At 47.2% G+C, this 27,564-nt stretch overlaps 1 protein-coding gene across 5 annotated transcripts in view; it reads left to right on the forward strand.

The window, feature by feature from the left end:
* The window catches only part of STS (steroid sulfatase), a 164,155-nt gene that overhangs the window by 105,227 nt on the left and 31,364 nt on the right, over positions 1 to 27,564 (forward strand). For all 5 annotated transcript variants that reach the window (XM_086387688.1, XM_086387691.1, XM_086387693.1 and 2 more), the window contains one exon: positions 16,295 to 16,432. In XM_086387688.1, coding sequence (XP_086243814.1) covers positions 16,295 to 16,432 — 138 coding nt within the window. The remainder of the gene's footprint in view (positions 1 to 16,294; positions 16,433 to 27,564) is intronic.

The raw sequence follows: 27,564 nt of genomic DNA on the forward strand, positions 1-27,564 counted from the left end.
TTTTATATACAAAATTTATATATGTTTTCAAGTTATCTGTGCTTCCTGTGTGAGTTTCCAGTATTTGTGACAAAATAGTAATCTTCTGCAGAAAGATTCCGTTTTTGCAGCCTCAGATTAGACATGCAGACAGTGAAGAGTCAGGCAGTTAGGATGGGAAGAGAGCCCTGGGACAGGAGCAGTTGAAGTCTGTTAATCCAGACTTTTGGCCATAAGGTGTAGTTAGAAATTCACTATGTAGAATATTGATTTTCATTCTCCAAATTAATTTATCCTATAAATCGTTAACCTCTGGGTTTCATAAACTCTGTAATTGTATTACCATTTTTTTTTCCAAAGCCCAAAGCTTAATTTTTATGTTCTTGAGCCCAGGATGGATATTATTTTACCTTGAGTTTACATCTCAAATTAAAATGAGTATGTTTTCACACTCTTCCACAAAATCATTTCCCTAAAGAAGATAACACCATAAATTATTGAGGAATCAAGCTGCCCAATTGAGTCAAACAGGATTAATAAAATTTCTGGCTCCAGAACCACAACAGCTATTACAACAAGAATAGTAAATGTTTATTGACTCACAATAGCTAAAATCTAAAATTGGTATATGCTAGTCACTTGCAATGGCAGCCCACTCCAGTACTCTTGCCTGGCAAATCCCATGGACGGAGGAGCCTGGTAGGCTGTAGTCCATGGGGTCGCTGAGAGTCAGACACAACTGAGTGACTTCACTTTCACTTTTCACTTTCATGTATTGGAGAAGGAAAGGGCAACCCACTCCAGTGTTCTTGCCTGGAGAATCCAAGGGACGGGGGAGCCTGGTGGGCTGCCGTCTATGGGGTCGAACAGAGTCGGACACGACTGAAGCGACTTAGTAGCAGCAGCAGCAGTGAGTTATCTAACGTCTCACATGGATAGTTTAGTGGTGGCCTCACAATGGTGTTGTAAGAGATTTTTATCATCATTGTGGGTGAGGAAGTGAAGTTTGGAGAGGCTCATGACTCGTGTAAGACTGCCCAGGTGCCACTAGGCTACACTGCTTCTCTGTAGCCAGAAAAGGTTTCTAGTTTGTTGAATTAATTGAGAAAGTAGACATGTCTCCTCTCCAGCTGTGGCTTATCTATAAGACAAGACTCTTTGGACCAATGGCCTCCAACAATTTCCCTCCAGCTCCTGTATCCTAGGAGTTCATCCATCTCTGCATTCTTGACTTTGTCTCACACCCTCTAGAGATGTAGTGTTTGCAGTATCCAGGACACGGAGGCAACCTCAGTGTCCATGGACAGATGAATGGATAAAAAAGTTGTGGTACGTATAGAGAGTGGAATATTACTCAGGCGTGAAAAGGAAAGGATTTGAGTCCATTGTAGGGCTGTGGATGGACCTAGAGTCTGTCGTACAGAGTGAAAGAGGTCAGCAAGAGAAGAGCAAATGGTGTATGTTAACTGACACACACGTGTGTGGAATTTAGGAAAATGATACTGATGAGCCTCTTTCCAGGGCAGGAACAGAGACAAGAGTTGAAGGAAACAGATTTGCGGATGTGGCGGGGGAAGGAGAGGGTGGGACGATCGAGAGAGTAGCCCTCACATCTGTACACGACCCTGCGTAAGACAGGGAGCTGGTTGGAAGCAGCCATATGGCGCCAGGAGCTCCACTCACCGCTCTGTGATGACCTGGAGAGTTGGGCTGGGGGCGTCCAGGGGAGCCTAACAAGGGAGGGGGGATATGTTTACATATGGCTCATTCAATTTGTTGTGTAGCGGAAACCTATACAACAATACTGTAAAGCAGTTATCCTGCAACTAAAAAAAGAAAAAGAAAAAATTAAACAGATGCAGAAAACAATAGGGTGTGCATGTTGGGTGTCTCGGGCGTGTTTTGTACAACACTGGCTTCTCCCTCAGCCTCTTCCAATTAGCACATTTAATTTGCTAATTAAATATATCTAGGCATAGCAAGAAAAGATAAATTAGGATTTGAGAGATGGAGTTAAAGCAATGTTTAAATGGTATTCCACGGAGGACCAGTGTCTATATTTGAAAGGTGAGCTCAAAATTAGGGGTGAGGAGCAGATTTGGATACTTGTTGCTTTCAAGTCGTGACACCCAATTCAGTTCAGTTCAGTTCAGTTCAGTCGCTCAGTCGTGTCCGACTCTTTGTGACCCCATGAATCGCAGCATGCCAGGCCTCCCTGTCCATCACCAACTCCCGGAGTTCACTCAGACTCATGTCCATCGAGTCAGTGATGCCATCCAGCCATCTCATCCTCTGTTGTCCCCTTCTCCTCCTGCCCCCAATCCCTCCCAGCATCAGAGTCTTTTCCAATGAGTCAATTAGCGCCGGTCAAAAAGTCAAAAGCAATAATTCCCATGCATGTGGACTTCCCCTGGGGGGGTTTCAGTGGTTAAGATTTTTGCCTTCCAATGCCCCAGGTTGGGTTCAATCCCTGGTCAGAGAGCTAGGATCACACAGGCCAAAAAACCAATCTGTCAGACAGAAGCAACAGTGTAAGAAATTCAGTAAAGACGTAAAAAAAAATCCTCCTATGTGATGTGTTAACACCTGCTCGAATGAGTTGAATTAATCAGATGAAATGAAGTCACATACTTAGAACACTCAGCACAGTGCCAGCTATGCAACAAGTGCTCAATAAATGCTGCTGCTATTATTATTTTTATTATTACTATTGCTATTATTATTGCTCTCCCTTTCACAGATGGGTGAAGCATGTTTGCTTAAAATGTACATACACCCACATGATATTGAGTAGAAAAGTCATGGATGAGAAAAAAAAAAAAGTCCGTGATGGAAAAGGAGACAAGTATTTGGACCATCTTGTGGGTTTTGACATCACTGTCGCTCTTTCATCTTCTATTTGAAATGTTCACTCTGGACTTCACATTCCCCACAGAGCCCTTCTGCCCGTGGCTTTGGTGTTCAGGATTTTAGGGACAGAACTGAATTGCTTCTAAGAGTTCGAGCTCTCCCCATGAAGTCAGCATGTCACCCCAGAGTTAGATGGACATTTCAGGAACTGCAGGCAGCAAGCTGGAGGTCACGTGGACATAAGAGAGGAGCTTGGTGGGGTGGTAGTCAATGTATCCACTTTTCTTTTTTAATACGTATTTATTTATTTGACTGCACCACGTCTTTGGAGAAGGCAATGGCACCCCACTCCAGTACTCTTGCCTGGAAAATCCCATGGACGGAGGAGCCTGATAGGCTGCAGTCCATGGGGTAGCAAAGAGTCGGACACAACTGAGCGACTTCACTTTCACTTTTCACTTTCATGCATTGGAGAATGAGATGGCAATCCACTCTAGTATTCTTGCCTGGAGAATCCCAGGGACGGGGGAGCCTGGTGGGCTGCCGTCTATGGGGTCGCACAGAGCTGGACACGACTGAAGCGACTTAGCAGCAGCAGCAGCAGCACCACGTCAGTTGTAATATACCGGGTCTTTGGTTGTGGCATGCAAACTCTTTGGTAGCACACAGGGTCTTTGGTTGTGGCATGCAAAGTCTTATTTGTGGCATGTACGATCTAGTTCCCTGACCAGGAATCGAACCTAGACCCCCTGCATTGGGAGTGTGGTATCTTAGCCACTGGACCACCAAGAAAGGCCCAGCATGTCCAGGTTTTAATTTGAATGGTGAGGAGGAGTTGAATCTGTGAATAATGTAAAGGTGTCTGCAAACAGAAGCATCATTTTCCATTTTCCATCCTCAGCTTTATATATGGTCCAATCCAATGCCAAAGGAAAAAAAAAATCTAGTCCTGAGATTAAAAAATGAGTAGATCAATGTTATGTGGCAACCTGGATGAAAGGAGGGTTTAGGGGAGAATGGATACATGTATATATTATATTGTTGAGTCCCTTTGCTGTCCACCTGAATCTGTCACAACATTGTTAACTGACTATGCCCCAAATGCTCCAATACTTTGGCCACCTGATGTGAAGAGCTGACTCATTGGAAAAGACCCTGATTCTGGGAAAGATTGAGGGCAGGAGGAGAAGGGGACAGCTGAGGATGAGGTGGTTGGATGGCATCACCGACTCAGCAAACGTGAGTTTGAGCAAACTCTGGAAGATAGTGAAGGACGGGAAGCCTGGCATGCTGCAGTCCAGGGGGTTTCAAAGAGTTGGACACAACTTAGCGACTGAACAACAATGCAAAATAGAACAGTTTAAAGATTGAAAAGAAGATGAAGAGGGATGGTGTGAAGGACATCATAAAAAAAGAGCCTTCTGAAGAGCTTGGTTTCCTTGGTCATTCACTGTCCATCGCCTCTGGACATGCACTGCTCACAGCCCAGCTCAGGTGGGAAGTGTAACGGTCATCTCTTCCATCGCTGGAGAAGTTCTAGCCGACCCCTTTCTAGAGCTCTGCCTTGGCTTGGACCATAGAAAGTGCCCCCTGGACCAGTGGGCAATGTCAGTCTCCATCACAAACCCCAGACAACCCTCCCTGGCAAGTTCAACCGGTGGCCGTTTGCACAGAGCAAACGAGATGCAGGCTTTCTTCTCTGCAACCCAGTGAAGACCAGCAGATACAGAGGTGTAGCTGCATTAAGAGCGGGGAGACCTGTGTTTCCTGCGAGAGCTGCCCTTTAAAACGACTGCTGCTGTCTGAGCGCCCGCTGCCCAGGTCAGCCAGTCCTCTGTGATGCTTATCCTCCTGGGGAGGCAACGACCACAGACACTGACCACAGAGCCTTCCTCTGACCCGCGGGCGTATTGACTCTGATTTCCCCCTGCAGACGCACACGTGCGATGCCACTGACCACACTCGGAGACACTGCTGTTGTGTACACGCGCGAAAGCACAGCTGTGCTCGCTGAGAATGAGGACTGGTTGGAGTTATTGAAATCATTTCCATCCCATGCAACACCCTGGGGAGGTGAGGGGGGTGGAAAAACAGAATTTCTTGTTAATTGGAGAAGATGGTTATCAGAGCCTCGGAAGCATCCCAAGTGGTGGGGAACACATGCTGGCGGAGGGAATCCATCTCACAGTAGAGCTGCGATGAGGGCAGAGATGGGCTTAAGACTGGAAATCACCGTGTAATCATAGCAACCGGGGCAACACAGAATAAGGATGGATTTCCTGGAGACAGTGTGGACTCAGACAGGAAGGAACCCGAGAAGTGAAGTGAAGTGAAGCCACGTCAGGAAAGGATCATTCGGAGAAAACAACATTTCCATCTCGCAGCTTCATGCTTCTTAGTTACCCTGATCATCCTAATTATTTATTGTATTTAGTCAAAGCTATGACCAACCTAGGAAGCGTGTTAAAAAGTAGAGACATTATGTTGCCAACAAAGGTCCGTCTAGTCACAGCTATGGTCTTTCCAGTAGTCGTGTACGGATGTGAGAGCTGGACCGTAAAAAAGGCTGAGCGCCAAAGAATTGATGCCTTCAAATTGTGCTGCTGGAGAAGACTCTTGCCAGTGCCTTGGACTGCAAGGAGATGAGACCAGTCAATCATAAAGGCAACCGATCCTGAAGGATAGATGCTGAAGGTGAAACTCTGATCCTTTGGCCACCTGATGTGAAGAACTGACCCATCTGAAAAGACCCTGATGCTGGGAAAGATTGAAGGCAGGAGAAGGGGATGACAGAGGATGAGATGGTTGGATGGTATCACTGACTCAGTGGACGTGAGTTTGAGCAAGCTCCTGGAGTTGGTGATGGACAGGGAGGCCTGGCGTGCTGCAGTCCACAGGGTGGCAAAGAGTTGGACACGACTGAGCGACTGAACAACGACAACATAAAGATCCTCCCAGGTAGCCCAGTGGTAAAAAGTCTGCCTGGCCAATGCAGAAGACAATGGTTGGATCCCTGGGTCAGGAAGATCCCCTGGGGGAGAAATTGGCAACCCAAACTCCAGTCTTCTTGCCTGGACGATGGACAGACGAGCCTGGTGGCCTACAAGGCTAGCTGCAAAGCATTGGGCGCAGCTAAGCAGGCACACAATGTCAGTATGTTGACAAATATGACCATGTTGGCTATGCTCCTAACCCCACGTAAGCTAACAAAGAATTGCCTTTGTAGGCTCAACGACAGCGTAATTTGTCTCTCCTGGTAGCTGATGCAGGGGCGCATCAGAACACAGGCTGAAGCTTGCTCCCTGAAATACCACCTACTGTTTCCCCAAGCCCCTCAGACAGTCGTGGCCACCACTGGCTGCTGCACTTATTAATACACGCTCTCTCGTTTATCTTCAGATCCTACCCTCTTTGGGAACATTTGCGTTCCATTGTTGACCTGTTGATCACAGGAAGGACTTACTGAAATGCTTTCAGGGGAATCTTTCAGCATTTCCTGTGTTCCCTGAATTACACTGAGTAGGTGGAAATTCTTTCTTAATTATTCATGCATGGTGTGTGTCTGCTTCAGGAGATATTCCCTTTCCTTATGAGCTCAGTGTTTCCAGACAGCTGAATAACGACATCACAGCGTTTTTGTTTCCATATTTTGCCTGAATCCACCTACCTTATTGGAGAAGGCAATGGCACCCCACTCCAGTAACTCTTGCCTGGAAAATCCCATGGACGGAGGAGCCTGGTAGGCTGCAGTCCATGGGGTCGCTAAGAGTTGGACATGACTGAGCGACTTCACTTTCACTTTTCACTTTCATGCATTGGAGAAGGAAACGGCAACCCACTCCAGTGTTCTTGCCTGGAGAATCCCAGGGAGGGTGGAGCTGGGTGGGCTGCCGTCTATGGGGTCACACAGAGTCGGATACGACTGAAGCGACTTAGCAGCAGCAGCAGCAGCAACCTACCTTATAGGAAACAAGAGAAAAGCCAGATTTGCTGAAATAGCAAGTCTTCCCTTAGACAACTTGATTAAAAAATTTTTGTTATTGAAGTACTGTTGATTTACAATGTTTCCGCTATACAGCAAAGTGATTCAGTTTTATATAGACACACACAACTTCTTCAGATTCTTTTCTGTTACAGGTTGTTACAAGGTATTGAATATAGCTCCCTGTGCTATACAGTGGGTCCTTGTGGTTTATCTGCTCTATTTAAAGTAGTGTGTATCTTTGAATTTCAAATCGATGATTTATCCCTTCTCCCAACCCTTTGCTAGCTACAAGTGGGTTTTCTGTGTCTGTGTCTGTTTTACGAATGAATTCATTTGTATCATTTTTTGGATTCCATGTAAAGCGATATCATAGGATGTCTGTCTTTCTCTCTTTAACTTCACTCAGTATCACAAGCTCGAGGTCCTTTCATGTTGCTGCAGGTGGCATTATTCCGTTCTTTTTTTATGGCTGAGTAATATTCCACTTTGTATATGTGGCTCGTCTTCTTTGTCCATTCCTCTCTCCCTGGATGTGTAGGTTACTTCCAAGTCTTGGTTATTGTAAATATTGCTGCTGTGAGCATTGCGGTGCATGTATGTTTTTTGAATTATGGTTTTCTCTGGATATGTGCCCAAGCGTGTGATTGCAGAATCATACGGAAGCTCTATTTTTAGTTTTTAAAGGAACCTCCATACTGTTCTGGACCAACGTACATTCCCGCCAGCAGTGTTGGCGGGTTCCCGTCTCTCCACAACCCCTCTAACATTTGTAGACGTTTTAATGATGGCCATTGTGACCTGTGGGAGGTAGTGCCTCGTTGTAGTTTTGCTGTCAGGCAAGCTGATAGTTTAACTCTGAGTTTTAACTCCGCTTTAAGAAGAGCTAAGCTGCGTTGAGTACTCATGGTCCAGGCTAAGACTTTGTGATGCAGATCTCTGTCATCAGTCATGGCAACCCTCTACCGTTATATGTTATGACCTCCAACTTAGACGGGCTTCCCCGGGGGCGCTAGGGGTAAAGAACCCACCTGCCAATGCAGGAAGACCCTGGGTTCAGTCCCTGGGTCGGGAAGATCCCCGGAGGAGGCCACGGCCACCCACTCCAGTGTTCCTGCCTGGAGAGTCCCATGGACAGAGGAGTCTGGAGGGCTGCAGCCCATAGGGTCACAGAGTCGGACACGACTGAAGCGACTTAGGACGCGTGCACCCACTCAGAAGTCAAGAACCGCAGTGAGCGAACCAGGGACCCAGGACTTGGGACCTGGGAGCCAGACCCTGGACAGTCAATTCTCCATGACGGCAACTCCGTCTCAGGCAAGACCTAGGATTCCGGCTGAGGGCTGGAAAACCTTCTCTCTCACTTTGTCCATCACAGTGGCACGTGTTATCACTCTTGCCTGTGGCATGAATCAGTGGAAGGGACAAATTCTCCAGAACGCAGGCTTCTTTCAACCTGCGTCCACACTTGTGGGAGGAAGGGACCGTCATTTTCACACCTCCCAGATTTCTGCTTTAAAATGACCGAACCCTCGTCAGCAAGCCCTCATTTCCCTCCCTCCCCCACCTCCGATACACTCAATCTTTGCTGTCTCCGGTTAGATAACAAAGTGCTCTCGAAAATGGCTTGTTTTCTGTATTTGTTTCATTTTCGGGAAGAATGTGGGGAAGCTTTGGAAATAAAACATTTCATTTATACACTATCCTGCAGCCCTCCACCGGTAATTCAGAACTATCATCCGATATAAATGGGCGTCATTATACCTTGAGAACCTCTGAAAGATAATATTTGCCGACCTCTGACTTGCAGCATGTGGGTCTGAAAGCAAGAATAATACAGCGGTGTTTGTTCCCACAGGAGATTTCACTGCAGAATTTTTTTAGACGAGAAATATGTTAGACCTTTATAGGATCAGTGTCATGAAACATCTAACGGCTAATGGGCTTCTCGGATGAGATTCTGGCGTTTAAGACCCAAATAGGATGAGATACGAGGGTGCCTCTCTCAGGGAGAAAAAGAACTGAAAGAGAATCAGAAATATGATGCTTTTTCAGGTATCCATGCGTGGGAGCATCAGCTAGATTCTCTGGGATTCTCAATCCCAGCCCAGTGGTATAAGGTCCTTTTGATGAAAATCATCAAGTTATCACTCTAGGCGATGGATCGAAGGAATGGATGGGGGCAAAGGAAGTATCTTATCATGGTCGTTTGAAAATATTGGAATTTGGAGGAGATATCTAGGGAGGAGTGTGAAGATGAGGGAAGATGTGACATATATTTTACTAGAAGGATTCTGTGTAGGGAGTGTGGCTGCTGGGTCATCTGGGTTTGAAAACAGCCTGCAGGGAAAACTGTCACGGGGGGATGTAGCTGCCTTGAGGAAAGGCAGTGATCAACCAGGGGGATCTGGGATCAAACATCCGCCATCCCTGACCCTCTGCACGCTCTGGTTTTTATCCCTTTTTCAGTGGCTTTTTGTCAACACGAGTTGAATGCAGTATGATGATGTGTGGGAACCCACAGGGCATTTGAAAGGCATCTTTTAAAAATTAGCAGACGATTTAAAGAAATGTTTGCTCATTGTAATATTGTGTCTTTTTTTTTTTTACAAACAAGCCAAGCAGCTTGCAAGATCCCAGTTCCCCGAGTGTTACTCACTCAGTCGTGCCCGACTCTTTGCGACCCCACAGGCTGTAGCCTGCCAGGCTCCCCTGTCCATGAAATTCTCCAGGCAAGAATGCTGGAGTGGGTTGCCATTTCCTTCTCCAGGAAGCCGTCAAACCTGGTCCCTCAGCAGTGAAAACATAAAGTCCTAACCCCTGGACTGCAGTTCGCAGTAGACTATTTTTCTTTGTGTAACAGTTTTAAGTTTACAGGAAAACAGAGCAGAAAGTACAGAGAATTTTTCTATATTCATTTCTTCTGCACACGATTTGCTGTATTCTCTCTCTCTCTCTTTTTTTTTTTATGTGGACCATTTCTAAAGTCCTTATTGAATTTGTTATGCTATTGCTTCTGCTTTTTTTTTTTGTTCATTTGTCTTTTTGTAGAATCTCAGCTCCCCGACAAGGGATTGAACCCACACCCCCTGGCATTGGAAGGCAAAAGTCCAAACTTCAGATGACCTTGCGACTTGACTCTCACTTTTCACTTTCATGCATTGGAGAAGGGAATGGCAACCCACTCCAGTGTTCTTGCCTGGAGAATCCCAGGGACGGAGGAGCCTGGTGGGCTGCCGTCTGTGGGGTCGCACAGAGTCGGACGCGACTGAAGCGACTTAGCAGCAGCAACAACAGCAGCAGCACAGTATGTCTGTTGCTTTTGATGAACCAATATTGATACATTCGGTTCAGTTTAGTCGCTCAGTCCTGTCCGACTCTTTGTGACCCCATTAATATCAGTTAAAATGCATAGTTGTCATTACAGTTCACTACTGAATTTGTGTCTTTTATTTTTTTTGTTGTTCAGTCGCTCAGTCGTGTCCAGCTCTTTGTGACCCCATGGACTGCAGCACGCCAGGCCTCCCTGTCCATCACCAACTCCTAGAGTTTGCTCAAACTCATGTCCATTGAGTCGGTGATGCCATCCAGCCATCTCATCCTCTGTCGTCCCCTTCTCCTCCTGCCTTCAGTCTTTCCCGGCATCACGGTCTTTTCCAATGTACCGTCTATGGGTTGGGGCAAATATGTAATCATTACAGTATCATACACAATACTTGCAGCCATGAAATTAAAAGGTGCTTACTCCTTGGAAGGAGAGTTATGACCAACCTAAACAGCATATTAAAAAGCAGAGACATTACTTTGCCAACAAAGGTCCGTCTAGTCAAGGCTATGGTTTTTCCAGTGGTCGTGTATGGATGTGAGAGTTGGACTATGAAGAAAGCTGAGCGCCGAAGAATTGATGCTTTTGAACTGTGGTGTTGGAGAAGACTCTTGAGAGTCCCTTGGACTGCAAGGAGATCCAACCAGTCTATCCTAAAGGAGATCAGTCCTGGGTGTTCATTGGAAGGACTGATGTTGAAGCTGAGACTCCAATCCTTTGGCCACCTGATGCGAAGAGCTGACTCACTGGAAAAGACCTGATGCTGGGAAAGTTTGAGGGCTGGAGGAGAAGGGGATGACAGAGGATGAGATGGTTGGATGGCATCATTGACTCGATGGATATGGGTTTGGGTGGACTCTGGGAGTTGCTGATGGACAGGGAGCCCTGGTGTGCTGCAGTTCATGGGATGGCAAAGAGTCAGACATGACTGAGCGACTGAACTCAACTGAATACAATACTTGCCCTCCCTGTTCATCCCTCCCTGATCCCCAGCCCCTCAGGAGCACTGATCTTTTTACTGTCTGCATGGTTTTGCGTCTTCCGGCGTGTCACAGAGTTGAATCATGCTGTATGCAGCCTTTTCAGATTGGCTTGTTTCACGTCTGTGTGTGTTTGTTGTTTAGCCGCTCAGGTGTTTCTGACTCTTTGTGACCCCATGGACTGTAGCCCACCAGGCTCCTCTGTCCATGGGATTCTCCAGGCAAGAATACTGCAGTGGGTTGTCATTTCCTTCTCCAGGAGATCTTTCCGACCCAGGGATGGAACCCAGGTCTCCTGTGATAGTCGTATGCATTTAAGTTTTTTCCATGCCTTTTCATGGCTTGATAACTCATTTCCTTGTATTGGTGAATAACATCACATTGAGTGGCTGGACCACAGTTAGTTTATCCATTCACCTACCAAAGTGCTGAAAGACACCTTGGTTACTTCCAAGGTTTTGGCAACTATAAATAAACAAGCTCTAAATACGTGTGTTGTTTTCGTAGAAGTTGCCACGGAAGCCACATTTTTCAAAAAGATATTTCTTCATAGCATTTTTCTTTATACTAAGCTACTTCTATATATGTATATTCAAAAATACTTTCGTTTGAAACAGAGGTGCATGGTTGTATGCCCTTTTGCAAATACCAATTACAGCACAGGGAAGTGAAACCCTGATCTGTGTTGTTTGGTTAATACTTAGAAATTTTTATGTGCATGCAAGGGACGTTCGTGGGGTTTTTTTGTAGATTTTTTTCACATGTTCTCTTTGCAGTTCTTTCCTTTTATTTTTGACTGGGCTGGGTCTTCGTTGCTGCACGGGCTTTTCTCTAGTCGCAGGGAGAGGGGGCTGCTCTCGAGTTGTGGGGTGTGGGCTTCTCATTGCGGGGGCTTCTCTCGTTTTGGAGTATGGGCTGTAGGTTGCATGGGCTCCAAGAGTTGCAGCTCCAGGGCTTTAGGGCGCGGGCTCAGTATTGTGGCACATGGTCTTCGTTGCCCCTCGGCATGCGGGATCTTCCTGGACCATTTGATCCCAGACCAGGGATCAAAGGCATTGACCAGCAGGTTCTTTCCCAACGAGCCACCAGGGAAGGCCCCCAAAGGGGCCTTCTTCCTTCAGAGTGTATGCTCTTGCGGCTCAGTCGCTTCAGCCGTGTCCGACTCTGTGCGACCCCATGGATGGCAGCCCACCAGGCTCCCCTGTCCCTAGGATTCTCCAGGCAAGAACACTGGAGTGGGTTGCCATTTCCTTCTCCAGTGCATGCATACTAAGTCGCTTCCGACTCTGTGCGACCCCTATGGACAGCAGCCCTCCAGGCTCCTCTGTCCACGGGATTCTCCAGGCAAGAGTACTGGAGCGTGTTGCCATTTCCTTCTCCGTCAGAGTGTACGTGGGGGTTATATCTCTGCCTTGTTGCTCCTTCCTGTGCCAACTCATTAAACTAATTACCATTCGCAAAGTGATAAGCCTTAAATTAGTGTCAGAGTCCAATTACCCCAATCCTGCGTGCACAGGTGGTTTGTGGAGCTGAATCAAAGCACAGCCCAATAAATGTCTGGCTGGTGATGATTGATCACGGGAGACAACTCGCTGAAAACAGTCCTGCTCGTCTTATCCCCTGATCCTGAGGACGACGTTCATCTGCACGGCGAGGCTTCCAGGAATGTTTATCTTACGGAATGAAGCATCGAGAGAGACTGAGCGTCCTCTAGCCTGTGGCGTTGCAATTAGATAGCAAGAATATGTCTGGTGACAGATGAAGAGGATGTTGCTTTTGCATTGGAAATCATGTCTGCCACCTCCGCAGAAGGTGGACTCTGTAGCTTTTTACGCCCTCTTTTTGGACAAAATCAGTCAGGGTGCAGCCCCCGGGGTGGAGGGCCTGACTCCATGGGGTATGTGATCTGTCTGCTGGATAGGCTTACACATATTTATTTGGCCAATTACCAATATTCAGTTTATTGTCTTTTTTATATTTTTTAATCTTTATTTTATTTTTTTATTTTTTTTTATTTTGTCTTTTTTTAAAAATATTTATTTGGCCGATTACCCATATTCAGTTATTGTCTTTTAAAAATATTTATTTATTTGGCTGATTACCAATATTCAGTTATTGCCTTTTTTTATTTTATTTTTTAATCTTTATATAATTTTTAATTTTTTTATTTTGTCTTTTTTAAAATATTTATTTATTTGACCAATTACCCATATTTGGTTATTGTCTTTTTTTATTTAATATTTATTTATTTGGCTGAGTAGGATCTTAGTTGCCACACGAGAGATCACACAGGATGGCTGATGTTCACCGTGGCATGTGGGGGTCTCCAGTTGTGACCTCTGAACTCTGGGTTGCAGCCGGTGGGCTCCAGTTCCCTCATCAGGGATGGAACCCGGGCCCCCTGCATTGGGAGCGTGGAGTGTCGGCCCCCGGGTTGTGGTGGTTTAGTCGCTCAGTCGTGTCCGACTGCTTTGAGACCCCATGGACTGCAGCCCGCCAGGCTCCTCTGTCCGTGGGGACTCTCCAGGCCAGAATCCTGCAGTGGGTTGCCATTCCCTTCCTCCAGGGGATCTTCCCGACCCAGGGATGGAACCTGCATCTCCTGCCTTGCAGGCGGATTCTTCACCACTGCGGCCCTTAGCCCCTGGACCACCAGGGCAGCCTCCTCAGTTGTTACTTCTGCTGCCAAGGATGCCCGGTGTGCTTGTAGAGTTCCCGTTGTGATTATCCTACACTGACCTCACCCCAAAACGTGGGTCCCCCGTCGAGATGAGCGATCCTTGAGCCACACCAAGACGATACGGAAAGGGTTGTAACTCCCAGGTGACGAGACTGTCTGGACAGAGCACGGTAGCTGCTGGGCCACTGTGAAGGTGGCTTTCAGGAGATGGGGAAAAGGAGACAAATAAGCTGTTGTGGGAGATAGAAGCTGACTCCTAGATGTGGGTTCCTGCGTGTAGGTAGGAGCTGGTACAGTTTGAACCCGCCGTGGGCACTGAGGGAAGGAGCCCGTAGGCTTTCTTGTAAGCTTGTTGGGTGCAAATGGAAGAGGCAGAGATGAGGTCTAAATACTCTTTGTGCCTGCTGTTTAGTTCCTAAGTCCTGTCCAACTCTTTGCGACCCCATGGACTGCAGTCAGCCAGGCTCCTCTGTGGGATTCTCCCAGGCCAGAACACTGGAGTGGGTTGAAGTTTCCTTCTCCAGAGAATATTCCCAACTCAAGGATCAAACCTGCATCTCCTACATAGGCAGGCAGATTCTTTTCGGCTGAGCCACTTGAGAAGCATTTAAAGCTCTTAGCAGACCTCAGAAAACCAGCTCAGGCCCTTTAATACCTCACAGTATAACTAACTGCCTGCATTGGCCAAATGAAGCCAGCACCATGGGACTATAAGGGATCTCTGTGGGAATTATAAATTAGATGCCTCTAGTCTGACCATCATTTTCTTCTGATTTGAGAGCAGATGAGTGAGTTGAGTGAACGTTGCTCAGTTGTGTCTGACTCTGTGACCCCATGGACTATACAGTCCATGAGATTCTCTAGGCCAGAATACCTGAATGGGTAGCCTTTCCCTTCTCCAGGGGATCTTCCCAATGCAGGGATGGAACACACGTCTCCCACACTGCAGGTGGATTCTTTACCAACTGACTTATGAGGGAAGCCCAGATGAGAGCTTCCTAATCAGAGAGGCTGTATTTCAGCCCATTCTTCCATCTTCAGCTTGCTTCTGTAATTTTTTTTTCCTTATGAAAAATTTGAGCTATAAACGGAGAAAAGTGCAGTCAAGCGCCACATGTCCTGGGCCCACCTTTACCAATTGATGAAGTCAGGTCTGATGTAGGGTCATCATGCTTTGTACTCGCTTCCCATCTTCCTGGACGAATGTGATGAAGAGATAAGCTGTCATACCATGCCATCCATGCATGTGTTCATCTGCTAAGCTGTGCTGGCTTTGAGAGTCTGGGTTTTGGAATCAGACTTACTCTTTCTTTGTTGTCTGCCACTTCCTAGGCTTCCCTGGTGGCTCAGACAGTAGAGGATCTGCCTGTAATGCAGGAGACCCGGGTGTGATCCCCAGGTGGGGAAGATCCTGTGGAGAAGGGAAGGGCAACCCACTCCAGTATTCTTGCCTGGAGAATTCCATGGACAGAGGAGCCTGGTGGGCTACAGTCCACGGGATCACAAAGAGTCAGACACCGCTTAGCGACTAAACAACAACAATATGTTAGGGTTAGTCTAGAACATGCAGTTTGGGGGAAAAAAGATGAGGACAAGGAAAAGGAAAATGTGAGGAAAATAGATTTTTCATGACGGGCAGTTTTAGACCTGGATATATATGGTAACTATTAGAAAGGGCCTTCATCAAAAAGTATTTATAGAGATGTTTCGTCATATAAGAGGAGCCCTGATGGTTTAGTTTTTTACCAGACAGTGAGGAAAGCTAGTAGACTTCTTTTTCTTTAGCTGGAGAATAATTGCTTTACAATGATGAGTTAGTTTATGCTGTACAACATGTGAGCTGTAGGTATATATGTATATATCCCCTGCCTCTTGAACCTCCTCCCTACCCCCTCATCTGACTCCTCTAGGCAAATGGATTAAGAAGTCGTGCTACATATACACAGTGGAATATTACTCAGCCATAAAAGGGAACAAGATTGGGTCATTCGTAGTGATGTGGATCCACCTAGAGTCTTTCATACAGAGTGAAGTAAGTTCAAAGGAGAAAAACAAAGATCGTATATTAACACATATTGATGGCATCTAGTAGACGTTTTTATGACCTCAAGACCAAGGCCAGCTGATGATTGCAACAATCTTCCCTCTGCTAGCATCTTCCTCCAAAGGGCTCATAGTGTGTGAGCCTGGTTCTTCTAGAATGTTTATCGAGCCTCCCTGGAGGATTGCCCCACGATGCCTAGAGGTTCAAATGATGCTTACAGATGAGACTTAATTCCATGACTAACCTTTCTCCTTGTCTCTGCCGAGTGCCCAGCCACTGTGGGTCCTTCTGATTATGGAGCATCCCGGATTAGAATCCGCGTGGGCGGGAGGGCTCAGGGTGTAAGACCGTCTCCTCAGCATCACCAGTTCCCAGACGAGTGCACAAGGGCAAATCACCTGTTTCTGTTGTCAAGACTGTGCTTTTTTAACCTTGAGTGTTTCCTCCCCTTCAGGGCAGATCTTGGACGTCCTCGACGAGCTGAAACTGGCTAATAACACCCTGGTGTACTTCTCCTCCGACCAAGGAGCTCACGTAGAGGAGGTGACCGTCAAAGGGGAAGTTCAAGGAGGCAGTAACGGTATCTACAAAGGTAAGAAATGTGTTCGGTGGGCAGTGCCCGTGGCATCAGCGCTGGGCCCCCCGGCTCAGCCCTCACTCACCTTCTTCCGGACCTCGGAGGACCTTAGTCCTGTTCTTTTTTTTTACTATGCATATTTATTTATGTATTTGGGCTCCCCAGGTGGCTCAGTGGTAAAGAATCCATCTGCCAAACTGGAGGCACAGGAGATGCGGATTCGATTCTTGGGTGGGGAAGATCCCCTGGAGGTGGAAATGGCAACCCACCCCTGTATTCTTGCCTGGAGAAATCCCACGGACAGAGGAGCGTGGCGGGCTACAGTCCATGGGGTCGCAAAGAGTTGGACACGACTGAGTGACCAACGCTTTCACTTTTTCACGTGATCTCTTAGATGTGGCATGTGGGGTCTATTGCTCTGACCAGGAATCAAACCTGGGCCCCCTGCTTTGGCATCACACTTTCTTAGTCCCTGGACCACCAGCAAAGCCCTCCAGGAACTCTTTAGTAAAACGATTCAGCCAGCCCTCCTGTATTTACTCTTATTTTCAAGTGGCGAGAAGCTGGAAGCTTGTATTCCTATATAAGAAGATGAGGTGCTTTTTCCCTATTTCCATGAGGTTATGGGCTGTGTTCAGAAAGTTGGTTTTGTTATTTCATAGATGGTAGCCTCTCCTGAGATGCAGTCACAGACTGAATATCATGTGCTAGCCGCCCCACCCCACCGCACATCCCCACCATCCATTCGTTCCCCCGAAGAGGGTCCTTTAGGTTCCAAAGCGGCTTAGCGGCTGTTGCTGCGATGTGGACATAAATCACAGTAATAGAAGGGGCGAACAGGTGATACATTATTTACGAAACTCACATACACGGTGGGATGGAGCCCCAGTTTGGGGACAGAGGAACCCCAGCTGATGACTCTGAGAAACCCAGATGGAGCAGAGAAGGAGGAGGCTGTAGTGGGATTTCGTGATGATAGCTGAGTCTTTAGAAACACAAGAGGATGGTGAGGCTGGGTCAGAAAGAGACGGTCAAAGGTCTGAGAGATGCCTGCGGGCTTGCGGTTTTCATCCAATCTGCAAAGCATGCTCCCTGCTGCTCCCTGTTTTGTTTTTATCTGGAGGATAATTGCTTTACCTTACTGTGTCGGTTTCTGCCCTGCATCAGCGTGAGTCGGCCACAGGTATACAGACATCCCCTCCCTCTTGAACCTCCCTCCCACCCCATCCCACCCCTCTCGGTTGTCACGGAGCCCTGGGTTGAGCTCCGTAAGTCATACAGCAAGTTCCCATCTATTTTAAACACGGTAGTGTACATGTTTCTATGCTGTTCTCGCAAATCGTCCCACCCTCTCCTTAGCCCGCTGTGTCCACGTCTGTCCCCCATTGCGGCTCTGCACATGGGTTCATCAGTCCCATCTTGCTAGATTCCATCCAGTTCCGTTCACTCGCTCAGTCGTGTCCGACTCTCTGCCACCCCAGGAACCGCAGCACGCCAGGCCTCCCTGTCCATCACCAACTCCCGGAGTTCACTCAGACTCACGTCCATCGAGTCAGTGATGCCATCCAGCCATCTCATCCTCTGTCGTCCCCTTCTCCTCCCGCCTTCAATCTTTCCCAGCATCAGGGTCTTTTCAAATGAGTCAGCTCTTTGCTGAGGTGGCCAAAGTACTGGAGTTTCAGCTTCAGCATCAGTCCTTCTAATGAACACTCAGGACTGATTTCCTTTAGGATGGACTAGTTGGATCTCCTTGCAATCCAAGGGACTCTCAAGAGTCTTCTCCAACACCACAGTTCAAATCATCAATTCTTCAGTGCTCAGTGTTCTTTATGGTCCAACTCTCACATCCATACATGACCACAGGAAAAACCATAGCCTTGACTAGACGGACCTTCGTTGACAAAGTAATGTCTCTGCTTTTTAATATGCTGTCTAGGCTGGTCATAACTTTCCTTCCAAGGAGTAAGTGTCTTTTAATTTCATGGCTGCAGTCACCATCTGCAGTGATTTTGGAGCCCAGAAAAATAAAGTCTGACACCATTTCCACTGTTTCCTCATCTGTTTTCCATGAAGTGATGGGACCAGATGCCATGATCTTACTTTTCTGAATGTGGGGCTTTAAGCCAACTTTTTCACTCTCCTCTTTCACTTTCATCAAGAGGCTTTTGAGTTCCTCTTCACTTTCTGCCATAAGGGTGGTGTCATCTGCATATCTGAGGTTATTGATATTTCTCTCTGCAGTCTTGATTCCAGCTTGTGCTTCTTCCAGCCCAGCGTTTCTCATGATGTACTCTGCATATAAGTTAAATAAGCAGGTGACAATATACAGCCTTGACATACTCCTTTTCTTATTTGGAACCAGTCTGTTGTTCCATGTCCAGTTCTAACTGTTGCTTCCTGACCTGCATACAGCTTTCTCAAGAGGCAGGTCAGGTGGTCTGGTATTCCCATCTCTTTCAGAATTTTCCACAGTTTATTGTGATCCACACAGTCAAAGGCTTTGGCATAGTCAATAAAGCAGAAATAGATGTTTTTCTGGAACTGTCTTGCTTTTTCAATGATCCAGCAGATGTTGGCAATTTGATCTCTGGTTCCTCTGCCTTTTCTAAACCAGCTTGAACATCTGGAATTTCACGGTTCACATGTTGCTGAAGCCTGGCTTGGAGAATTTTGAGCATTCCTTTACTAACGTGTGAGAGGAGTGCAATTGATTCTGTTTATATTTGTTAATATACTTGTCTTTTTGTTTCTGACTTTCTTCTCTGCATCCAATAGGCTCTAGGTTCATCTACCTCATTAGGGCTGACTCAAATGCATTTTTTTCACTTCACTTAATATGATCATCTCTAGGTTGATCCAAGTTGGCGCAAATAGCATCATGTCATTCTTTTTTACGGCTGAGTGATATTCCATTGTATATATGTACCACATTTTGTTTATCCACTCACCTGTCGTTACATATATCTTTAGTTTTCTCTGGATGTTTGCCCAGGAGTTGGCTTGCTGGATGCTAGGATAGATCTATTTTTAGTTATTTAAGGAACCTCCAAGGCGGGAGGAGAAGGGGTCGACAGATCATTGGATGGCATCACCGAGTCAATGGGCATGAGTTTGAGCAAGCTCCAGGAGTTGGTGATGGACAGGGAGGCCTGGCGTGCTGCAGTCGGTGGGGTGTCAAACAGTCAGACACAACTGAGTGACTGAATTGATCTGAACTGAATGCTGTTTTCCACAGTGCTGCCCCAACTTATATTCCAACCAACAGTGCAGAAGGGTTCCCTTTACTTCCCACCCTCCCCAACACATAGTATTTGTAAAGTCGTTTTCACCTTTTCCTTAAAATACCCTCCCTTAGCTGGGACCAGAATAACCTGATTCTTTTAGAGTTGAGTGTTTCCACTCTCTTCCTCATAGTTGAGAATCCCCCAAGGTCTTGGATTGAGAGCATTATATTCCCGGCTCTGGTTTCAGTTTTGTTCCTCTCCAAAGTCAAGGTCACCCAGCAGGCGGCTCCCTTGTCAATCCCCACCTCCCTTCTACTCTGCCTAAAGGCAGGTAATAAATGCAAGTGGATTGGATAAATTTAAAGGCAGGTAATAAATGCCAGTGGAGTGGATAAATTAACCCTGTGTGTAGATAACATCTGCAGAAACATTGGTTGGCAGGGGTGGGGGCTGAAAATCATGTTTTTCCTGTATGTGCAAGAAAGGAGGCTTGCCAAATTTCCTGAGTCCTGGATGGACGGTCCTGCAGTTGCTGGTCCTTGAAGTACACATTTCATAAGGAGCTGATGGGCTGGAGTCCAGATTGCTTCTGAGTCTGGCTTCTCCTTGCCTCATAGAGTCCCACAGCTTTCAGAGCAATGGATACTTTCACTGGGGAAAAAAAACAATAAGAGCAAGAAGCTCTGGTAGTTTATTGGGAGGTGGTTACATTTAGGTTCATCATTCAGTCCATGGACTGTAGCCCTCCAGGCTCCTCCGTCTGTAGGATTCTCCAGGCAAGAATACTGGAGTGGGTTGCTATTTCCTCCTCCAGGGGATCTTCCCCACCCAGGAATCGAACCTGGGTTTCCTGCATTGCAGGTGGAGTCTTTACTGCCTGAGCCAGCAGGGAAGCCCCCTTCAGATTTTGGCAAATAGTTTCATCAGCTTCCTGAGAGTGGGCAGTGCTGGCCGGTCCCTCTACTGGCGGGACTTGTGTACTAGGAGTTCATTGGGCTTTTCCTCTTTGAAAGAAGGTCATATGTTATCCCTGCTTAGCAGTTCAATCCTTTGGTTCAATTCCACTGACAAGCGTGCATTTATTGAGTCTACACTGTATGGCAGGCACGGGGCAGCTTCTAAGGCATCATGGCAATGAATACAGGGTCTCTGACCGCTAGGAACTCATATTCTTCTGTTGAGATGGAGCTCAAAGGACATGGTGTCAGATTACAAACTAGACAGGAACCTCTGAGAAGGGACCAGCGGAGGTTGCTCTCCCAACCTGGGAACTGAGAGAACCTCCCAGGAGATGTTGGCCTTTTGCAGGCTGATGTGTGAAAGTGTTGGCTGGCAGGGAGGAGAGTTGGAAAGTTCATTCCAGGCAGAAATGAGATGCTTCTGGGGAGCGAAAAGGCAGCTCAGTGTTGCTGGAGATGAAATTGTGAACAAGAGCTACTGTGTGATGTAACTGAGGAGAGGTATCCTACATTCCCATTAATGCATCCTATAGAATGAATAGATGGGGATGGATGGGTGCGTAGATAGATAAATAGATACATATGGATGCATAGATGGATAGAGATGGATGGATGAATGCATAGATATAGGTGGATGGATGATAGACAGATATAGATGGATGGATGGATAGACAGATATAGATGGATGTGTAGATGTAGATAGATAATAGATAGATACATATGGATAGGTAGATATAGATCAATGAATGGGTAGATAAATATAAATGGATGGATAGATATAGATAGATGAATGGATGAAAAAAAAAACAAAATAAATGTGTGTATGTGTATATATATACACACACATGTATATACGCATATATATGTATGTATGCAGTTATTTCCATTTGGGTAGTAGTTAAAATTGGAGGTCAAGAATATCACCCAAATTTGGTATAAGGAAACGCTGAAGGAGTGAGGATAAGGACGAATTGAGGAATAATACAAAACATGTCATGCTTTTGGGTGGTCTGATTGGGTGGATAGAGGCTTAAGTCCTTGAGGAATTAGGCCTCCTGGGCAGAGACTCGGTTCCCTGTCTTTAGAACCGGAATGATAGGATTGTCCTTGTAGGAACGTCGTAGAGCATCGTCACAATGATTTAAACGGCTGTGCATGCAGAGTGTCTCCTAAGTGCCCTTAGTGAGGGCAGGGTTGACTGTTACGTAACTGCCCGAGTGCAAGACCGCTGTTGGCAGACACATTCTAACCACATCACCTGTATCCCCAGAACTGAGAACAGTGCCTGACCTGTTGTAGGACATGGTTTTTCAGGGACTTCCCTGCTGGTCTAGTGGCTAAGCCTCTGAGCTCCCAGTGCAGGGGGTTCGGGTTCAATCCCTGGTCAGAGAACGAGACCCCACATATCAAAACTAAAGAGGTTACATGCTACAACTAAGATCTGGTGTGGTCAAATAAGTAAGTAAATAAATATTTTAAAAGGAGCGATTTTTGAGTCAATATGTAAATAGAAAAAAACACTTGAGCTTGGGTTTCACGGATCAATGAAAGTGAATGTCGCTCCGTCGCATCCGACTCTTTGAGACCCCGTGAACTATGTCCACGGAATTCCCCAGGCCAGAATACTGGAGTGGGTAACCTTTCCCTTCTCCAGGGGATCTTCCCAACCCAGGGATCGAACCCAGGTCTCCCACACTGCAGGCAGATTCTCTACCAGCTGAGCCACCAGGGAAGCCCAAGAATACTGGAGTGGGTAGCGTTTCCCTTCTCCAGGGGATCTTCCCAACCCAGGGATCGAACCCAGGTCTCCCGCATTGCAGACGGATTCTTTACCAACTGAGATACCAGGGAACCCAAAAGATCAATGGTTTAACTCAGTGAAGAAAGCGATGGAACAGTGTGATTGTGTTGGAAACAATCCATTGGTAGTGGCAACGGATTGGATATGGGGTTTGAGGAAGAAGAAGACATCAAGCATCATCAACCATCAAACCATCATTATGGTTTGTGGCTGGTGTGATTGGGTAGGTAGAGGTTTCCTTGAGGAATTGGGGCTCCTGAGCAGAGACCCATATTGGGTTGCTGTCTGAAGAGGTGTATGGGGTCATTTGAAATAAGAAGATGTGTTAAATAGAGAAGGTGAGATGGTAGATGATCCAACAAAGAAAACAACAGGGACAACAAAGAGAGTGACAGGGAAATGAGAGATAACCAGGAGAGAAGACGGTCCAGGGAAGAACGTGGTCTGTAGAAATGGATGCTGAGAAATAGTCCCGTTCTGCTGGAATTCCATCACGTCCGCTAGCTTTGTTCATATGACTTTCCCGAGGCCCACTTGGACTGCAAGGAGATCAAACCAGTCAGTCCTAAAGGAAATCAATCCTGAGTACTCATTGGAAGGACCGATGCTGAAGCTGAAGCGCCAAGACTTTGGCCACCTGATGCAAAGAGCCAACTCATTGGGAAGCGCCCTGATGCTGGGAAAGATTGAGGGCAAGAGGAGAAAGGGCATGACAGAGGGTGAGATGGTTGGATGCCATCACTGACTCAATGAATATGAATTTGAGCAAGCCCCAGGAGATAGTAAAGGACAGGGGAGCCTGGTATGCTGCGGTCCATGGGATTGCAGAGATGGACCCAACTTAGAGACTGAACATCAACGTGAGTTCAGTCCTTGGGTCAGGAAGATCCTAAATGGCAGTCCTCTCCAGTATTCTTGCCTGGAGAGTCCCATGGGCAGAGGAGCCTTGTGGGCTACAGTGCATGGGGTCGCAAGGAGTCAGACACAACTGCAGCGACTTAGCACACAGGAGCAGTGAAGATAGTCGGGGTCAACGAGCATGTCAGGCTTCCAAGAAGATCGTAGGAAATAAGATCTAACATGTAGATGGAGGGCTGATCTTTGTAAAGATTGCAAGTATAATGCTTATAGTGGATTATGTATAGATGAATCACTTTGTCGTATGCCTGAAACGAATATAACATTGTAAATCAACTATATTCCAATTATTTAAAAAAAAAAAAGAGCAGTGCTCTGCAGACTATGGGAGAAGGCAATGGCACCCCACTCCAGTACTCTTGCCTGGAAAATCCCATGGATGGAGGAGCCTGGTGCGCTGCAGTCCATGGGGTCGATAGGAGTCGGACACAACCGAGTGACTTCACTTTCACTTTTCACTTTCGTGCATTGGAGAAGGACATGGCAACCCACTCCAGTGTTCTTGCCTGGAGAATCCCAGGGTCGGGGGAGCCTGGTGGGCTGCCGTCTATGGGGTCACACAGAGTCGGACAGGACTGGAGTGACTTAGCAGCAGCAGCTGCAGACTATGGCAGTTGAGCCAGATGCGGTCTGATGGCTGATTTGCTAGATCAGGATTTCCTGAAATAAAGCCATCCTCATTTGCTGGAGTCTGGCCCTGCTGTTTCTGAGCTTCTGAGAACTTGGGCAAAGCACCGACAGTTCGTGAAATAGTGCCTTCCTCCCCCAACCCCGCCCCCGCGCCCCGTTCCGCCCCCGCCCCCCGCGGGGCTCTTGAGAGAGAACACGTGTCAGCCCTGGGCTCAGATAATTTTGCTGTTTGATGTCTTGCTTCAAGCGTCACCTTCAACTTTTCAAACCAGGTCAGTTATTTTAAGGGTGTTCTGCAGTTGTTCACCTCTCCTCTTCCTCAGGGGCGCGAGCAGACAACTGTTGTTTATTTTTGCCCTGTTTGGCGGTGGATAATACTTCGCTCGAAGCTGGGCAGTTTTGCGCCCTGTCCCATCTCTGTCTGGCGGCCTTTTAATCTCTTGAATGAACACATCGAGGAGGAGAATGGAAGCTAGAGTCTCTTGGTTGAGATGACGCTTGGGCTAGTTACATTTGTCCCGGGTTTCCTTCTTGTTCTTTAATTGCTAAGTTGTGACCCCCGTAGACTGTAGCCCACCAGCCTCCTCTGTCCACGGGATTCTCCAGGGAAGAACACTGGAGTGGGTTGCCATGCCCTCCTCCAGGAGATCTTCCTGACCCATGGATCGAACCCTCCTCCTGGGGATCTTCTGGACCCAGGGATCAAACCTGAAGCTCTTAAGTCTCCTGCACTGGCAGGCCTGTTCCTGACCACTAGCGCCACCTGGGAAACCCCACGTACACACTGCTATATATAAAAGAGATACCAATAAGGACTTCCTGTGTAGGACAGGAACTCGACTCAGTACTCGGTAATACCCTAAGTGGGCAAAGAATCTGAAAAACAATAGATACGTGTCTATAAACAAATCACTTTGCTGTGAATCAGAAATGAACCACCCTCCAATAACAATTTTTTTTTAAATACCCAATGCTCTATGCCTGTCCCCTCCTACTGGGAGAAATGGAGACCCTGGAGCTGCAGCTTGGTCATTTAACTTGGGCGAGCACTCTTGATAGGCATTGACAGGTGCGTTCTTTAGCGCTGAGCCACCAGGGAAGCCTCTGCTCCCTTCAGGTTCACACCAACCCAGGGAATCAGTGTTATCTAGGCAGGGAGATGCCTAAGAGGAGGAACAAAATGAGAAATGGATAATTCCATACAAGTCTGTGCCCAGATGAATGGTGGAGGAATTTTGCAGGAAGACGGACTCAGTCCTCATCCCTTTGTGATTCCCCATCAGGACCGAGTACCAGCAGGATGTTAAACGTGCAAATTTGACAGTGACTCGACCAGGGTTTTAAATTCAGACCGTGCTCTTTTCTCTGTTCAGGCGTTTTCAGAAAAAAATGAATCCAGCCTCCTTCACCTCTTTTGTTTCATGTATCTTCCTTACAACCCTCCCGCCTTGCCCTGCGAACCATCTTTCTTCTTCCCTAGCCAACTCAAAGGCTGTTTATTTAGAGCCGGTGCTCCTCCAGGCAAGAGGCATCGTCTGGGCTTGTTCTTGGCCTCCAGTTCTGCACAGCATGTTTTAAAAGGGGCACTGCTCTGGGCGGGGGGAGCAGCGTGTCTGTTTTTCCATCCATCCCCGTGTTCTCTGCCAGAGGGACCCAGTAGCCCTGGCCTCTCTGAGCCCAAGGCTTCCGTGTTCCGGTCTGCCTTCCCCAGGGTCCGTGAGCGGGAGGCCTTGCCGAGCATCTTTTGTGGACATTCTGACCCTCTCCCACCTCCTCCCTGCAGCCCCTCCTGTTAGCCCTTTCATGCTCTGCTTAGTTACTTTTGAATCACTTCCCAGGTAGTACTAGTGTTAAAGCATCTGCCTCCAATGAGGACAACCCAGGTTCGACCCCTGGGTGGGGAAGATCCCCCTGGAGAAGGAAATGACAACCCACTCCAGTATCCTTGCCTGGAGAATCCCATGGACAGAGGAGCCTGGTGGGCTACAGCCCATGGGGTCACAAAGAGTGGACTGAGTGGCTAACTCTAACTGTGATGAAAATGCCGCTGTTGCTGCCCTCCTGCCTTCCAGGCCAGAGGTCCCAGTCCCGTAGAATACTCACATCTTCCCTGTTTGTAACACACAGCATGGCACAGTTGATCTGTGCACCCATGGGCACAGAACCTGTATTTTCATTTCCTGGGTCTGCCTTGACAAGTCGCCACTGCTTTGGTGCCTCTGAGCAACCCAAGTGGATGATCTTATGGCTCTGCAGGTCCGATGTCCAGAATGAGCCCACGAGGGTTGAAATCAGGGTGTTGGCAGAGCCACGTTCCTTCATGAAGGCTCTCGGAAATGCCTACTTCCTTGCCTCTCCCAGTGGCCAGAGATCGGCTGCATCTCTTGGCTTTCTCCTGACGTAGCATCCTGAAACCTGTCTCACTGCAGCTCTGACACCAACGCCCCTGCCTCTCTCTTTCCCTTAGAAAGACCCTCATGATTGTATTCAGCCCACTCACAGAGCCCAGAATAAACTCTCCTCTTGTCGTATAAGGCGCCATTTCCCCGGATTCCATTGGGGGACATATGGGGGCTCCACTGGGCTTCCCAGGAGGAGCTAATATTAAAGAATCCATCTGCCAATGCAGGAGACTCAAGTTTGATCCCTGGGCCTCCAAGATCCCTGGGAGGAGGAAATGGCAACTCCCTCCAGTATTCTCGCCTGGAGGAATTCCATGGGCAGAGGAGCCTGGGGGGCTACAGCCCATAGGGTTGCAAAGAGTTGGACACGACTGGGTGACCAAACATGCAGCACACAGGGTCAACATTATCCTGCCTTCCACCAGTGGGAAAAAAAGAAATGGAATTGGAACCCCGTGACTTCAGAGTCATTGTTGTCAGTCTTTTTTTTTTTTTGGTCAGTCTTGGTTGCTGCAAGATTTCAGCATCCCTGGTTACAGTCATCTCTCATATCCACCGTGCAGTGCTGGCCACGTGTCATGCATGTAGTCACCATGCCATATATACTGGCTTGGCTGAAAAGTTTGCCGGAGACCTGGATTCGATCCCTGGCCTGGGAAGATCCCCTGGAGAAGGAAATGGCCACCCACTCCAGAGCTCTTGCCTGGCAAATTCCATGGATGGAGGAGCCTAGTAGGCTACAGCCCAGGGGATCGCAAAGAGTGGGACACCACTGAGCAACTTCACTGGAAGTTTGAGTTTTCCATGACATCATACGGAGAACTTGAACAAACTTTTCGGCCTATATATATATATGTGTGTGTGTGTGTGTGTGTGTGTATGTATATATATGTGTGTGTATATTCAAAACATATGTTATCATGCATTATATATTATTATATATATTATATATAGTATGTTATATTTTATATGTATTATGTATACTAGCCTAAGAATGCTTCCCTGGTGGCTCATAGGGTAAAGCGTCTGCCTGCAATGCAGGAGCCTAAAAATTGGTGCTTTTGAACTGTGGTGTTGGAGTAGACTCTTGAGAGTCCCTTGGACTACAAGGAGATCCAACCAGTCCATCCTAAAGGAGATCAGTCCTGAATATTCATTGGAAGGACTGATGCTGAAGCTGAAACTCCAATACTTTGGCCACCTGATGTGAAGA

The sequence above is a fragment of the Bos grunniens genome, chromosome X (genome assembly GCF_055505025.1).
Source record: "Bos grunniens cultivar Pamir isolate PY7600 chromosome X, Bosgru_T2T1.0, whole genome shotgun sequence".
Taxonomy (NCBI): Eukaryota; Metazoa; Chordata; class Mammalia; order Artiodactyla; family Bovidae; genus Bos; species Bos grunniens.